Source organism: Mytilus californianus, unplaced genomic scaffold (genome assembly GCF_021869535.1).
Source record: "Mytilus californianus isolate M0D057914Y unplaced genomic scaffold, xbMytCali1.0.p SCAF_2, whole genome shotgun sequence".
Lineage (NCBI taxonomy): Eukaryota > Metazoa > Mollusca > Bivalvia > Mytilida > Mytilidae > Mytilus > Mytilus californianus.
This window is the reverse complement of record NW_026262668.1, coordinates 69,157,914-69,175,549: the sequence shown is the minus strand read 5'-3', so window position 1 is coordinate 69,175,549 and position 17,636 is coordinate 69,157,914. Positions and strand designations below refer to the sequence as shown.

Here is a 17,636-nt window from a genome sequence, read left to right as displayed (position 1 = left end):
GTTTAATTTTGGACCCTTTTGACCTCAATATGAACCAATTTGATAGCGGGGCCCACAAATAAAAAATCTAAATTCATGGCTAGATTCAGCATATCAAAGAACCCCATATATTCAATTTTTGTTGAAATAAAAAAAAGTTTAATTTTGGACCCCAACTTGGACCAACTTGAAAACTGGGCCCATAATCAAAAATCTAAACACATGTTTAGATTCAGCATATCAAAGAACCCCAACAATTCAATTTTTGTTAAAATCAAACTAAGTTTAATTTTGGACCCTTTGGACCTCAATGAAGACCAATTTAAAAAACGGGACCCAAATGAAAAAATCTAAAAACACGGTTAGATTTTGCATTTCAAAGAACCCCAATAATTCAATTTTTGATGAAATCAAACAAAGTTTAATTTTGGACCCTTTTGACCTCAATATGAACAAATTTGATAGCGAGGCCCACAAATAAAAAATCTAAATACATTAGTAGATTCAGCATATCAAAGAACCTCATATATTCAATTTTTGTTGAAATCAAACAAAGTTTAATTTTGGACCCCAATTTGGACCAACTTGAAAACTGGGCCCATAATCAAAAATCTAAATACATGTTTAGATTCAGCATATCAAAGAACCCCATATATTCAATTTTTGTTGAAATCAAACAAAGTTTAATTTTGGACCCTATCTAGGACCAATTTGAAAACTGGGCCCATAATCAATCAAAGCACCAAAGGCGCTATAGGCAGTTAATTAAAAAAATCAAAGGTAAACTTGGCAGAAGTTAAGATTAATATTATGGAAGAATGGATGAAAATATTTTTCTCTAATTCTTCGTCAATTTATCCTTTCTGCACCCATTGTATAAAAAAAATTTAATCAACGTGTGGTTCGTTTGATCTCAGTTCTTCATTGGTTAAAATCCGATTATGACGTCGAATTTTCTTGCTTTCCTCTGAATTTCCTATTGTGACGGCATGAAAAAAGGCGACCATGCCTGATGACGTCTCATAGAAAGAACACATCTTTTTACAGATCATTCGAAAAGACGGAATAAGTTTGCCCGCATATTGTTTGAAAATCATTAGAGAAACAGATTCCACCACCAAATCTCGTGTAATACGATATTTATCCACTCTCGACAGTTAAATTTTAAATATTTAAAACGCTCGGCAAGCCTCGCATTTTAAATTTGAAAATTTAACTGTCTCGAGTGGATAAATATCGTATCACACTCGATGCAGTGGTAGAATCTATATATCTCAGCTATTTCTCAAGTATCAAATAATGTTTGTACCGTAATGTTTCTGCTATCCAATCCTACCACTTTCAAAAGTTATTTCCAATTTATTTTTTAAAGATTTAATGTCTGAGATTATGCACATACACTGTCCCATGTTAGGGGAGAGTTTTGTGCCAGCTAACGTGTTTAACCCGCCACATTCTGTATGTACCTGTCCATAGTGAGGACCCAGTAATTTGGTGATTGTTGATTGTTGCTGTATATCATATTTATTTTTCATAATTGTTTTGTACATAAATCAGGCTGCTTTAGTTTTATTGTTTTACATTTGTCATTTCGTGGTCGTTTATATCTTACTATGCAGTATAGGTTTTGCTAATTGTTGCAGACTGCATGGAGGAATATTCTTTTCAGAATAATAATTTCAATTATGGTGTCCAACAGTGGTGTATGGTTTAATTCCACTATGTACTAGAGTTTGAATATGCCATATTAGCGCTTTTAGTTGGATCAGCTGGTGCCACTATGCACAATTATCAAATCATACCTGAAACTATCTGAAATGGTGCAATTTTCTTGTATACTAGTATTACAAGAAATGCTGATGTTGTTATAATGGCCTAGCAATGATGCAACATATATTTTTGAAGGCTGTACGGTTGCCTGTAATTGCTTACATCCACTTCATTTGAATTTTGGTGGATAGTTGTCTCATTTGCAATCATACCACATCTCCTTATTTTTATAATAATTACACATGTCTAATCTATAATAAGCTATTAACACAACGATATGTTTTGCCTATTTGTTATTTTGATAATGCAAATGTTACACTTAAAATAGTAATACTTTAACATGTAAGTGATATTCAAAGTAAATGAACCATGACTGAAGGTACAGGGCTAAACAATCTCTATGGAAATGAAAGGTGCCAATGCTTGTACAACTGCAAACCAAATACCATTGACTTTTCATAAGTCGTTCCCTTTAAACAAACCTAAACACAAATTCAATTTCTAAGTCAATGAACCATAATGAGGGGGTGGGGTTATATAATATCCATGGAAATGAAACTTTTGAATACCAATACGTTCGCATACCAATTTTGACTTAAGAATACTGGTAATTTTAAACTGACATAATCATAATAATCACAAACTCATTCATGTAAACTAAGTAAAAGTTTCAAAGTCAATAGATCATGCATATGACTGAGGGGTGAGGACCAAATATCCTCTATGGAAATGAGACGTACTAATGCTTCTACACCTACATGCCAATTATCATTTACCTACCACTATTGGTTTCCCTAATACTAACCTAATCAAAAACTAATAAATGAAATTTCAAAGTAACATAAGTTTCCAAGTAAAAAGAGCATGATTGAGGGGGCGGGGCCAAATAATCTCAATGGAAATTAGAAATGAAAAAGTTTATACAACTGCACACCAAATATCATTGACCTACAACTAGTGGTTCCCCCTAAACTGACCTAATCACAAACATATACATGTAAACTATGCAAAGTTTCAAAGTCAATAGACCATGACTAAGGGGGTGGGGCCAAATATTCTCTATGGTAATGAGATGTGCCTATGCTAACACAACTACTTACCAAATGTCATTGACCTACCAGAAACCAGACCTTATCACAAAATCACAAACTAATACATTGTTGATTCCGCCAAAACAGCATGCCTATATATATATATATGTCTCACTTTTTGACTCTGTCAAGGCAAGACAAAATTGCTACAAATTTAATACAAATATTTTGTCCATCTTTTTTTAATATTCTTCATTTCTTAGATATATCAATGCTGCGTTTACACATAATTCGAATTCGATTCACATTATTAACTGATTTGAATTAGTTTAATACGCATTCGAAACGTTTAATGTCCAAAAGTAAATTCTACTTGGAATTGCAATACACATCAAAATCGCTTTACTGTGAATGCAGGGGTTAAAATTAACATTTGGTACTGGACAGTCCAGGACCTTTGACACTCCAAACTGAAAGGTCCACAACCTAAATTCCAGGTCCTGCTTTTACTTGAAATAGTTCATAACATAGTAAGATACTTTAATGTGCTTTTGGTGTTAAGTTAGCTTGTTTCATTGTCAGTGTCACTGTCGTTTAACATGTTTAATAATAAATGTAATTGTCTTGTATATTAATTTATGAATTCAAATAATCTTTTTTTTTGTATTGGGAAGGCTGAGGGAGGCTGAGGGTATCACTGTGGGTGGTGTGTTGTCTCAACAATTGATTATTTATTACTAATTATACCATTATATTAAACAGTTCAAATTCAAAACTGTTTAAGTGTATCATATCTAGTTGCACTATATATTATATTAGCTAGTTCCTCTGTGAAAATAAAGTAAGAAACTTCCAGATTTTATAGGCCCTTCAAAATTCAGAAGAAATTACCTCATGGAATTGTAGTAATATGTTTAAACAATAAAAACATCTACATGTAATATCAATATATATTAATGATAAGGAAAATACTGTCACATTTTATTGGTTTTTGACATGAAAATTTGTGAACTAAAAGTAATTTTGAGTTTCTGTATAAAATATTTCCTGCTTTTTCTTTCTTTTCAATATATCTTTGGTTTTCAATTCTAGAGTTTATATTTCATCATGATAGATGTATTTTGTCTCATGCCTGGAATTATTATATTTTTATTGTATTTGATCGGCAAACCCGGAATTACCCTTATCCGCCCCCGGAATTAGATCCGGTATTATAATTGTCTTCATTTCCGGTTTATGGCATCCATTGTTTTTCAATGTTGTTTTTGTCAGTCAGATACGTTTTACTCGGATTTACAAATAACATGTTGGCGATTTTCGGTATAAAGCCAGCGGTTGAACAAAATGATTATTATCAGAAATCACCAAATTTAAAACGTCCTTGATTTACGTTTTGTCGACGAAGTTAAAATTACCGCCAACTGAGACTTCAACTCCGTGTCATATTAGTCACAGCCGTTATACAATATTCCTGCACTTTGTGCCATTTGGCAACTGTAAACGACTTGTAATTAGAGATTTTCGGCGATGAAATAATTCATGCAATTGTTCTTTGACATCTTGGCCAAAAGCACAGGGGATAATAAACTACATAAGGATTTCTATTGAGCACTACTTCCTATGTGCAACTTCAAAACTTTTGGGTGGTTCGACGATCATTTAAGGTTTTTCTGGTCATATTTTTTGAATTCCAGAATTAAAAGTATGAAAAAAGTGTTCAATTAGTTATAAATAACATAATAGCCAGCCAGATAATAACAATGGTTTATATTTCAGCATTTATTGGGTAGAACACAAATCTAGGGTGCTCGCATAAAGCAGCTTAACTGCTTAAAAATCTAAACACATGTTTAGATTCAGCATATCAAAGAACCCCAAGAATTCAATTTTTGTTAAAATCAAACTAAGTTTAATTTTGGACCCTTTGGACCTTAATGTAGACCAATTTATAAAACAGGACCCAAAATTAAAAATCTAAATACACGGTTAGATTTGGCATATCAAAGAACCCCATTATTTCAATTTTTGATCAAATCAAACAAAGTTTAATTTTTGACCCTTTTGACCTCAATATGAACAAATTTGATAACAGGGTCCACAAATAAAATATCTAAATACATGGTTAGATTCAGCATATCAAAGAACCCCATATATTCAATTTTTGTTGAAATCAAACAAAGATTAATTTTGGACCCCAATTTGGACCAACTTGAAATCTGGGCCAAAAATCAAAAATCTAAATACATGTTTAGATTCAGCATATCAAAGAACCCCATATATTCAATTTTTGCTAAAATCAAACAAAGTTTAATTTCGGACCCTTTGGACCTTAATGTAGACCAATTTGAAAACTGGACCCAATATTAAAAATCTAAATACACTGTTAGATTCGGCATAACAAATAAATAAATGTGATCAAAGATTTTACAAATCTAATGCGCCATACTGTGCAATTAAAGATTACTTCTTGAAATTTTTCAATATTTGAAATTTGAAAAAAAAATAATATTTGAAGAATAATTCTTTTTAATTTCTGAAATCTGAAATGAGAAAAAATTGACCCCCCACAATTTCTTTTTATCACCCCCCACCCCCTTTTTTCCCCCAAAAAATTCTTTCCCTCAAGATATGGTCATAATCTCACTTCAAATTTCCAATGGAGTTGGCAACCATAATTACCCATTTAAATTTACCATAGTGCTAACTTAATCTATTTTATAATAGAATTAAAAATATAGTGTCAAATCTTTCATATGGATTTTTTTGTAAAAAAAAAAGATGCAACATTTGCAGATATTTTTACTGGTCTTCCTTTATAAATATGCATTTCTTTAAACATAATTTAAAAGCAGTGTAAGGGAAGTAACCAAAACGTTGTATTTGGATTACCTCCCTTACACTGTTTTAAATTATCTTTATTGTTCATTAACCATTACTTTATACATAATTTAAAAGCAGTGTAAGGGAGATAATTTCAATGATGTATTTGATTTATCTCCCTTACACTGCTTTAAATTATGTTTTGTACTAAAGTATTTGTCCATTAACCAGGACAACCTTGTTTTTCCCCCTTTTTTGCCCCTAATTCCTAAACGGTTTTAGCCTTAACCCCCTAAAGCAAATCTTAACCATCCCTTTGTGGTATGGAAACTTGTAGTATAATTTCAGAGAGATCCATACACCGTTCCACAGTTATAGTCTGGAAACTAGAAAATGCTTATTTTTGGCCCCTTTTTGGCCCCTAATTCCTTAACTGTTGGTACCATAACCCCCAAAATCAATCCCAACCTTCCTTTAGTGGTATTTAATCTTATGGTCAAATTTCAAAAAGATCCATTCACTTAAACTAAAGTTAGAGTGTGAAAACCAATGTGTCTTCGGACGACGACGCTGGACGACGACGACGACGACGACGCCAACGTCATACCAATATAAGACCACAAAATTTTTTTGCGGTCGTATAAAAATAACTATCCACCAAAGAACAAAGAATAAGGATGTAATAAACTAAAGGCCTACAGCCTTCAATGATGAGCAAAAAGAACCCTGAATAGCACAAAGTAAAACAATTTAACATGGACAACTAACAGCCTGATTTAAGTAAATATCATAAAATAAACTACTATTATGGCTGATCTATCATTTACTATTACAGTAACTTATAATCACTTATTGATTTTCTAGATAGTCTTGATTCTTAACACTTAATCTATTTCTCTGATCCTTATATTAAATAATAGTCATTTTAAGTAAATTAAAAAAATGTACGCAAAACAGCTATATGGAATTATAGATTACCATCAGGACTCCTAACAGCATATCATAATTGTTTATCAAACAAATCAGCTGTTCCTTTCTGTGGGGGAATTCTGCAGCTATTTTCAGGATAAAATTTTCTACTTCTGTCTGCAGCTGACTGAGAAGATGGTATACCCTTTCGTCAGGAAAAGACTGGTTGATTCCAACAATTGCTGCTGAAAATTCTGCATATCTCCTTGTTATCTAAAATACAGAGAATGAATGATAAGGCAATGAAATAGCAAGATTTTTGAGGAAAGTGGGATATATTTATCGCACTTCCTTTGGGGTTTTGGTCCTTTGTAATTAATTATAATATACAAGTTTGGGAGGTCATGGTTTCTATCTCAGACCATTCAAACCAAAGACATTTAAATTAGTCTATGCAGCTTTTCCGCTTAACACCCAGCACTAAGTAGTAAGAACCAAGACTGACTAGCTCAGAGTCAGCATAACATGTGAGGGTAGGGTGACATGTTTTCCTGTGGACTGTTACCTAGTGAAATATCATGTTAAAAATCCAGCTTAGCATTTTAGTCTAGTACAAAGCAGGGTTTATTATCATATTGCATTAACATGTTCTCGTCCTGAATAAGTATTTAATTTTTTACTAGACGTCAAGCAGCCATCCATCATCATCATAATTTATAATTTATAATTTAAACACTTGCAGATACAAACTGAAGGTTTTTTACTACATTGTGTGCTTTTTTTTTTTTTTTTTATCTTTTATATGTTTTTCAATAGGATTTTGCATACCCCCATACACTACCACCTGACAAGGGTATCAAGGGGTTAAATATAGAAAATAAAGCAGTATACAATATGTATCGCTGACTAATTGATTTTTACAATAATAGTATTTACGGTTACATATAATAAATTTTATTTATTAAACTGAAGGTTTTTTTTACTATATTGTGTTTATTGATTATTGTTCATTGTTATGTGTTATGTCATACAATACTTATAAAGCTGCTTAGTTTAATATGATTATATCTTAATTATGTGTTATTTTGTTTATTTGTCAATTTGAATTGCTTACATAATGTGGTCGAACATCTATATGTCCAAGTTTTGATGGATCTACTGCCCTAATACTCTGTGTATTCATTTCTAAAATCAGCTGAAATCTAGGCCACATCACCTGAACTAATGCATCCCAATACCTAAAAAGTAAAACAATTAGTCAGCATATTATTCAAATGATGTCAAATCTTCAACAATTTTGAAACATTAGCAATTTTTATTCTTTTGATTAGAGCTAAAAAAACAATGTGGGATGGACTTCCTTATGACTTAAAGTTTGCACATAAATAGCAGTTATCTTTATATAAAAATCACCTCATTATTTAATACTTCAATTTTGATGCCAAATAGAGCACTTAGCTGACCTTCTCTTTTCCAAACAAATAGTCCACCACTCATTATATGTGAAACAAACATAATATACCTTACCTATCTATTGCAGGTACCCCTCTTTTGTTCATCATTGATTTATACCTATATACTACATGTATACATAGAAATATAGCTATAGAATCAAAACAGTCAGCAGTGTATTCTTCCATCTTTGACTGTAATGTAATTATTATAATCCTTTAATACTTTTGACTTTTTTTATTTGTTTTGTTTGTTTGTTGTTGGTTTTTTTGTAATTAGAATTAAAGTTATCATTATATAATATGAGTGATGATTTTTTTCAGAATTTTTTTTCATAACTATTATGACAACATAATTTAAGTTTATTCAATATTGTCACATTATAATCCATTGTCAACAGAATAACAAGAATAGTAGGAACTGCTCACCCTTCCAAAGCACCAGATAGATAGTTTTTTAAAAGGGGGTTTGTGTTACTTTGCCTTAGTTTTCTGTGGTGTAGCCAGGCTACTTTATTTTTCAATGTCTGTGTTGATTTTAAGGACAACAGTCTTGCCTATCCTATATCCAGAAAACTGTCATAATAGGTCATGTAATACTGGTAGTGTTTATAATTTACATGATCTGGGTGTTGATGGTTTATTAAATTGGTTATGTCACAAAATTAGACCAGAAATATTTAGCAATCTGCTATTTAGTGATCCCTTAACACTGGGTATGTTTCATTAAAGGATTTTTAACAGGAATAACATGATAGATGTCATTAGTGCAGCAAGAACTTCTGAGTATTTAGGACCACCTGATTTCAGCCCAGTTTTGATGGAGTTCGTGTTTCTCATCTTTAGCCAGCTGCGAAGTGTTTTGTGGTCTCTTGTTTGTAGATTTGTTTTTTTTTTCTTTTGGCCAAGTCATGCCTTTTTTTCTTTAACTGATGTTTGTTTTTTATTGCCCCGCCTTGCATCTTTTCCCTTTTATAAATTATACAACGATAGTATGAATGTCTGAAACTTTTTTTTAACATGTATCAGTACAGTACAAAGCCTGTTGCATTTAAAGATACATGGTTCACGACTTGCCAGGGAAGTTACTTTGAAAATGAAATAACCACCCATAAAAGCAACTGTGTGGAGACATACATTAAAAACTTGTATGTATAACATTATATGTCATTACCACCCATAGTTGGGAATTGAAGTTGCCATCCCATGTGTGTTTTTTAAGAAAAAGCCCTTATCATAAAACTAATCATGAGACAGTTATTTAACTTATACTATTTATCTTACTCCATAAGTTTCCTGACACTAAGTAAAATACTGAAACCATCTGATTCACTCACCAAAAATAATGACACAGTTTTAGACATAATAGCATTAAACAGATCTGTAGCAGATGGTCCTGTCACCATGAAGAAATCTACTAGAAATAAGTATTCTCTACAGCAGTTATCCATCACAGCATAGTGTAGACTTCGGAATAAACTCTCAAAATTATGCTGAAAAATATCACATCCCTTTTAAATGTTTATAAGGGTAATGTTGAATAAATCTGTGGTTTTTTTAACTGAATAAAGTAGGGTTTTTATGACAAAAATTGGATTTTTTTTCGAAGGGAGAAAACTGGGTTGTAAACTAGATCTATTGGCATTGAGTTGTAAAAAAAAATGAAACTGTTAACCTTAATTTGCTCTTCCAATTGTTTTTCCTACAGAAAATCTTAAAATATCCTTTGAAATGTTTTGTATTTTATACATTCCAGGCTTTTTCATTAAATGAAAAAATATATATTTGACAAGTATTAGTTTTCTTACAACAACTGAGAAATAAACTGCTTCGCCGAGCGCAGCTGGATACGAACGCAGAGGTCCAACCCTGAACAGTTGGGACAAAAATGGACACAATATTCAAGCTTGATACAGGTCTGAATTTGGATTGTAATTAAATATTTGACACATTATAGGTTTCTGACACAGAATAAATGTAGTCAAAGAACTTAAAATTGGTTATATGATTTTAATTTATATTCATTTGAAGATTTCTTGCTGTTGTGCAATACACTGTGCTGTTGTGCAATATTTAGTAAATCTGTTTTCAGACTATATACAAAGAATTAGCAAAATAAAATGTGACCCCCAATTTTTCTTTGGAAAATTGACAATTTCTTAAATCTTATGGAACAAAAAATTGACCCCCCTCTCCCAAAAAAAAATAAAAAAAATTATTGTCCTGAAACTAGAAATGCTTGTTTTGGGCCCCTTTTCGGCCCCTAATTCCTAAACGGTTGGGACCATCACCCCCAAAAACAATCCCAACCTTCCTTTAGTGGTATTGGACCTTTTGCTTAAATTTCATAGAGATCCATACACTTAAACTAAAGTTATTGTCCAGAAACCAAATGTCTTCAGACACCGCCGCCACCGACGATGACGTGATAGCAAAATACGATAAAAACTTACTTCTTCTCATGAGATAATGAATGATGACTGCTTCCTACATTTAATCAAGATTTTGAGATGCACGCTTTGCAGCAGAATGACTACTCCCTATCTTAATTTCATGATTCTTAGATGCTTGCAGTGGAGTCATAGTTCCCTACCTTTGTTTCCTGTTTTTGAGAAGCATGTGGTACAATGATGGGTCCTTCTAGATCTGTAGTCAGCACATTGCCTCTGCTCCCCAGTGTAAACACAGTGGATCTGTTCTTAAGTGTTGGCTTAGAACTGAAGAAGCTTGATTCAAATTAAGGAAAATCTCATATTTTAACACTGAATTCCTTCAAGTAGAATACATCTTTCCTTTGGGGAAGATTAAATAAATCATTTTAACTTAAATACTATTCTTTGTGATATAAAAACCACAGACACTGATATGAAGATTACCCTTTTATTGTTCAAGCAATCAATTCTTTCCTACTAAATGCAAACTGGTATAGCAACCTAGATTGCTATATATGCTGTCGGTCAGTACAATAATATAGGTCAGGAATTTAACCTTTTCTTGACTAATATTATTGGTGCCAAAAGTCCCTCATTTCAAAATCAAACTGGTCTAAATCACATTTGTATTATGCCTCACTAATCTAAATGAAGAAGAGAAGTGTGAAAAATTAGTGATCAACAACACTTTAATTCAGTATATAGCCTTTTCCAGTTACTGCAAAAGATTGTTATATAGATAAAAAATGTATATCTCTTCATATTGTTATGAATTTCTCTTTCCTGTTTTAAAATTGACAAGGATATCTTTCTTGGCAGAGTCTTCTGCTCCCATCAAGTCTTCTTTATCTGCTGATTCTTCAAACTGTACAGGATAAAAAATAAAACAACTAAATTTAACTTATATTTCCTTTCATTTCACTATGATATTTTTGGAAATCAAGTATAACTTTCTGATACAACACATGAAACAAGAGTAATTGTAAGAATATCGTTGTGTCATGAATTTAAATTTTGAATACTCCAAATGGTAATTTTTTAACTTGTTCTAGTATCGTCTAATCATAATTAAATGGGGGAATGTGTCCATGGGACACAGATGATGCCCCCGCTTGCATATAAAGTTATAAAGGGACATAACTCAAGAACTGTAAAAGTGACGCTACCCAAATTTGTACTTGATCTGAGTTTTGTGGTAATAAGCATTGTTTATAAGTTTCATAACATTTGGTTGAGGCAAACTTAAGTTAGAAAACAGAAACGAAAAATTCAGCAATTTTTCCATTTGTAAAGGGGCATAACTCTAGAACGATAAAAGTGACTCCACCAAAATTCGAAACTGATCTGTTTTTTGTGGTAATCAGCATTGTGCATAAGTTTCATAACATTTGGTTGAAGCAAACTAAAGTTAGAGAACAGAAATGAAAAGTTCAGCAATTTTTCCATTTGTAAAGGGGCATAACTATAGAACGGTAAAAGTGCCACCACCAAAATTCGAACTTGATCTGTGTCATGTGGTAATTAGCATTGTGCATAAGTTTCATAACATTTGGTTGAGGCAAACTAAAGTTAGAGAACAGAAACGAATATTTCAGCAATTTTTCCATTTGTAAAGAGACATAACTCTAGAACGGTAAAAGTGACACCAACCAAAATTCAAACTTGATCTGTGTTTTGTGGTAATAGGCATTGTGTATAAGTTTCATAACATTTGGTTGAGGCAAACTAAAGTTAGAGAACGGAAACCAATTTTGGGACGTACAGACAGACAGACAGACAAAGGTAAAACTTAATGCCCCCTCCAACACAGCGGGGGCATAAAAATAAAAAATGTTTTAAAACTTTTTTTTTGAGATCCTAAAAGAAACCAAAATTAAGTACCGTAACTGTAAAAACTAGAGGCTCCAAGGAGCCTGTGTCGCTCACCTGATATTTTTGTTTACAATTGATGCATGAAATAATGCAACCATTATACTTTTGCTTTAGTTTCAGAGATATAAGCCAAAAACTGCATTTCACCCATATGTTCTATTTTTAGCTATGTCAGCCATGTTGGTTGGCAGGCGGGTCATTGGACACATTTTTTGAACTAGATAACCTTATGATGATTGTGGCCAAGTTTGGTTAAATTTGTCTTAGTAGTTTCAGAGAAGATTTTTGTAAAAGATTACAAAAATGTTCGAAAAATGGTTAAAAATTGACTTTAAAGGGTAATAACTCCTTAGGGATCAATTGACAATTTTGGTCATGTTGAATTTTTTGTAGATCTTACTTTGCTGAACATTATTGCTGTTTACAATTTATCTCTATCTATAATAATATTCAAGATAATAACAAAAAGCTGCAAAATTTCCTTAAAATTACCAATTCAGGGGCAGCAACCCAACAACGGGTTGTCTGATTAGTCTGAAAATTTAAGGGCAGATAGATCTTAACCTGATGAACATTTTTACCCATGACAGATTTGCTCTAAATGATTTAGTTTCAGAGATATAAGCCAAAAACTGTATTTTACCCCTATGTTCTATTTTTAGCCATGGCTGCCATGTTGGTTGGCAGGCGGGGTCGTCGGTCACATTGTTTAAACTAGATACCCCAATGATGATTGTGGCCAAGTTTGGTTAAATTTGGCTCAATGGTTTCAGAGAAGATTTTTGTAAAAGTTAACAGACGATGACGGAGGACGACGACAGACGCCAAGTGATGAGAAAAGCTCACTTGGCCCAAAAGGGCCAAGTGAGCTAATAAGTAAGCAACATGCATAGTATAATATGTATTCTGTACAAAACATAGTCTTCTGATCATGAAATAAAAACATGAACTGGTATTAAAAATTTGCTTATTCAATGACAATTTCATTCCAATTTTAGTTCCAAAAATGCCTCTTAACAGACTTCATCCTTGTAAATGTTATATTTACGAAATTACCTGTAATTTCATCAGACGACTTAGGTATCCTTTGAAGTAGGACAGGTAAATTTTACTCATGGTATCAACATATTCATCTCTTATCTCCCTTGCTACATGTCTTTCATGGGACATCAGAAACTCATTGAAAAACCTGAAGAAAACATATTTCAAATCTTAAACACAGATGCACTGCTGTTTGGAAGGGGATTTTACCCATTAATTAAATTTAGAAGTGTGATTTTAAGCAAAAAATAAAAAAAACTTAAAATATGAAAATTAAGAATCTATTAACAAAATCTTATTAGTGCCAGTGGACACAGAGATATGTCTTGCCTTATGCAATTTTCATAGAACAATACAAATGTTGAAATTAAAGCATTTAAAGTTAATGAAACATGACTGAAGGTGAATGGCTAAAATAATCTCTGTGACAATCAGATATGCCAATACTAAAAACAGATGCATACCAAATGCAATTAACTTATTATTAGTGGTTCCAACTAAACTGACCTGATCATAAAATTTAACATGTGAACTAACTGTATGCTATATTATTTTCCATGTTTTATGATGTTATTATACAAATATTATCGAATAAAGCAAAAGATTACTGAGAACAGGTATTATACATAGTTTTTGTATGCTTCTATTATTTTTCATCATCTTTACCTGAACTTTAGCATGGCATTCTGTGGAACCTGGTAATTACTCATTGGTTTTTTGAATGAATTTATTTTTTGTAGAATATATTCTCTAATCTTTGAAATAGCCTGAAAGTATAAATACAAACTATAGAGTATAGTTAGTAACAATTATTAAAGAATTTTTAAATATGCTGTGTATGATGAAATATATGCATGTTTGAAAATTGAGTAATAATTCAATATTTATTCTTTTGATAAGATGAGAACAGCAGTTTTTTGCAGATCTATACATTTTGCATAAATATGTACTTTTAAGCAAATTTATCAAAATTAATATTAGTTTTAAGTCCTCAAGTTGTGTTCCCAAAATTCTAACAAATCATGTGGTGTTTGTGTGCATCCTTAACTTGAAATATAGTGTGAAAGAGTTAGATATTTATGAACAACAAAAATTGATTGAAAAGAAAACAGCAACAGCCAATTGAAACCTTGAGCAACATGTAACAACAGATTCTTGTAAATTTACTAAATTTTAACACGTTTGTATGCTAATTTTTTTTACCAAAGACTACACAAAGACTCTACAAAGACATTTTTCAAGAAAAAATATATCCTTTTGTCATGAAATTCCAACTGATGTACTTAAGTTTTGATTCATTACAATACTTAGCTGTTTATCTTATACCAACCTTAATTTTCAATTTTTCTAGGATATCTTTGACATCAAAACATGATCTCGCTTCCTTAAATGACTGTTCCTTTACAAAGTTGATCTTATGATGAAGTTCATGGAGCTGTTCAAGAAATTCTCTTTCTGTAACTGGTGTATCTAATATATGACTGGATTAAAAGGAACACAATCAAGAATTATAATTAATTTTTTTATAGTTACACTTGTTTACATTCTATTATTGGATGAAATTTAGAAAAATTATGACTTTGTAAGTCTCAAGTATTCTTTTTAGGAGATTGTTTTCCTTTTTAAAATATTTATAGTTTATTATGTTGCATTTTGCATATAAAATGCATATATCTGCATAAGGTATTTCCTTGAGCCTACATATGTGTATTCCCTTCTAATCAAATACATATGAAACATAAAGAAAGATAAGTGAACAAAAAACTTGTTTTTAAATTTCAGATAGAAGTGCAAAGAATGTCTGAACAAAAGAATAGACACAATGATCACTTTATACACCCAGCTTACCTAAGTGAGGTAATATAAAAATAAAGAAACATGAACAATAATAAGTTAACTGAACTGTTTTCTTACTTGATCATGGTTTCTGGAATAACCATTTCATCAACAAACTGGCTCAGTTCCCCTCTGACTGCCTGAAATAAATATATCATATTGAAATAGATTTTTCTCTCTCTCTTCTTTGTTAACAAAGGTGCACACACTGAAATGTCTAACCTGCTTTACTGAGCATAATTTACTTTATGTTCAAAGTCTTAAAGATAAAGGTAAACTACATATTTAATAATCCATATAAATGAGGTCAAGGTCAGATGAAACTTTTCAATAATTAAATACACTAAATAAGTTGACACATTGCTTATAGTATCTGAGATGCTGACTTGACCATGAAACTTTAACCTTGATCACTGATGAATGAAATGAGGTCAAGGTCAGGTGAACCCTGTCTGAAGGACATGTAGACCTTGCAAGGATCCCATATACCAAATTTAGTTACTCTATTACTCATAAATGAGAAAGTCACGTGACAAAATAACTATACGTTTTTTTTTAAGAACTCACTGAACCAAGAAAATGAGGTCAAGGACAACAGACATATGACAGACAGAAACTTTGTCACATAAGGCCTCTATATACAAGGTATGAATCAGCCACGTATTTTACCTTCTGAAACGTAAAGTTTTATACAAATAGTTCACGACAATTGGCATCCCTATGTCTCACATTATGAGCTGAAAATCACATGCATGACAAAAGTCATATTTTTTAGTATAAAAATGTCTATTTCTGCATGGAAGAAACAATAATGCAAGACTAATTGATTTTTAATGAACCAAATGTCCAATAAAATTGATGGAATTAATATTCATAGTGACATATGATTATAGATTATTGTGAGGATCTTTAAATTACAACATCTTTGCTATGATTTATAAACATGAGATAAGTGTTAGGTGTGTAAAACGTAACTACAGACTTACTAGCACATGCGAATTATGAAAATTATTTATATTATCAACTTTCAACCAAAATTTGGTCTGTAATCACAAAGTAGTACAAAGGTGTAATATTTTCATAGTCAGTCTATTAAATTTAATTATACAATTGTGTTTTCGTATGATCAATTTTAAAAACTAAATATTCTATAAAGATAAATGTGATCAAGATGACTGTTCCTTATGCTGACTATTAAGATTACTAACTCCTCCCTTTTTTCTTGAAAGTCCATTTCCAGTTTTACATTCACGATAACTGATCACTGCTTCTGAAAATGATTAACTCTGATTGAAGTTTTATATTCAAAGTCACTGACATTTGTTCCTAATAATGACTAAAATTGCATATCTGCTCTTTAATATTACATTCACAATATTGGATTCACCCCACAGACCCCTTGTCCCTTTACAAGGCTTCTGCTCTTGAAACCCCTGGTCATCACAAGACAGCACGCAATGGTTCCTCCATTTCTCCGGCTACTTTATATTGTCAAAGAACTACTTTGAAACCTATTTAAAACTCTACAATTGTTTCTGATAATTTTTTTAGATTACCTGTCTATTTTTCAGTTTTACATTCATGGTAACTGACTGTTCTTGTAAAGTCTGTATTTCTGTACTAATACTACTCAAATCACCTTGGAAACCATTTAACATTTGTTCCATTCTCTGAAAACATAATCAAGTTTTGTGCAAAAATTATCCATTAACCACAGGTGATACAAAGTAGAAAACCTATTTTATTATCCAGTAGTACACATGACCTTTATGGCACAGTTCATATAGAGGGGTGGAATTAACAGTGCTGCAGTCTTTTAAAGTTGACCATAAATGTGTGAAACCTGTAATTTTTCCTTTAGAATGATAAAAAATTCCCATAAGGCCAATTAAAATTAATTGATAGATTTTCATCCCCGCCCGCCCCTCTGAAATCGTTCCGCCCCAATTTTTTTTATTTTGAAAAATTTACGATTTCCGGATTTTGTTCATTTTCGTTACCGGTAACTGTCGATAATTTCGTTTCATTAATAACATCCTGTTTCAAATTTTGGTTTTTGCATTTCTTTGTGTTTGATTCGTTATACATGTATATACATGATAGAACCTTATTATTACACTTGCATATATGAAGAACACGTCACAAGAGCGTTTCATATCTAATAAAAAATAAAAAATAAAATCCTCCCACCCACCCCATTTTTAAAAAAAATTTGGATGAAAATCTACTAATTAAATTTACTTGGCCTAATAGTGAACAAATTGTGGCACTGTGCTTAGCTAAGCAAATAATATCTGAATTGGTTTTTGAAAGGGTCTTTAATTCAATTTTTGGAGAAAATTATATGTATCATACACAAAAGTAAACTATGCTATTACAATGTAGTACATTTTCTCAACAGTTAAAGTTCTCACCTCTAAAATGGTATCACAGGCTGATATCTGTTTGTGTAAACTTGCTATGTCCTCGCCCTTCTCAAGGTCTATTTAGTGTTA

General features: G+C 31.7%; 2 protein-coding genes across 6 annotated transcripts in view; one reads left to right on the top strand and one right to left on the bottom strand.

The window, feature by feature from the left end:
• LOC127728151 (40S ribosomal protein S18) overlaps window positions 1–17,636 on the top strand; it is an 821,762-nt gene that overhangs the window by 773,922 nt on the left and 30,204 nt on the right. The gene's annotated exons all lie outside the window — the stretch shown is intronic.
• Window positions 1–17,636, bottom strand: part of LOC127728059 (vacuolar protein sorting-associated protein 52 homolog) — a 32,234-nt gene that overhangs the window by 3,915 nt on the left and 10,683 nt on the right. For all 4 annotated transcript variants that reach the window (XM_052235249.1, XM_052235248.1, XM_052235247.1 and 1 more), the window contains 12 exons: window positions 17,556–17,623; window positions 16,698–16,811; window positions 15,220–15,281; window positions 14,636–14,786; window positions 13,972–14,072; window positions 13,321–13,453; window positions 11,200–11,257; window positions 10,554–10,687; window positions 9,298–9,453; window positions 8,037–8,155; window positions 7,624–7,747; window positions 6,579–6,782 (listed from right to left, as the gene is read on the bottom strand). In XM_052235249.1, the coding sequence (XP_052091209.1) occupies window positions 6,579–6,782; window positions 7,624–7,747; window positions 8,037–8,155; window positions 9,298–9,453; window positions 10,554–10,687; window positions 11,200–11,257; window positions 13,321–13,453; window positions 13,972–14,072; window positions 14,636–14,786; window positions 15,220–15,281; window positions 16,698–16,811; window positions 17,556–17,623 (1,424 nt within the window). The remainder of the gene's footprint in view (window positions 1–6,578; window positions 6,783–7,623; window positions 7,748–8,036; window positions 8,156–9,297; window positions 9,454–10,553; window positions 10,688–11,199; window positions 11,258–13,320; window positions 13,454–13,971; window positions 14,073–14,635; window positions 14,787–15,219; window positions 15,282–16,697; window positions 16,812–17,555; window positions 17,624–17,636) is intronic.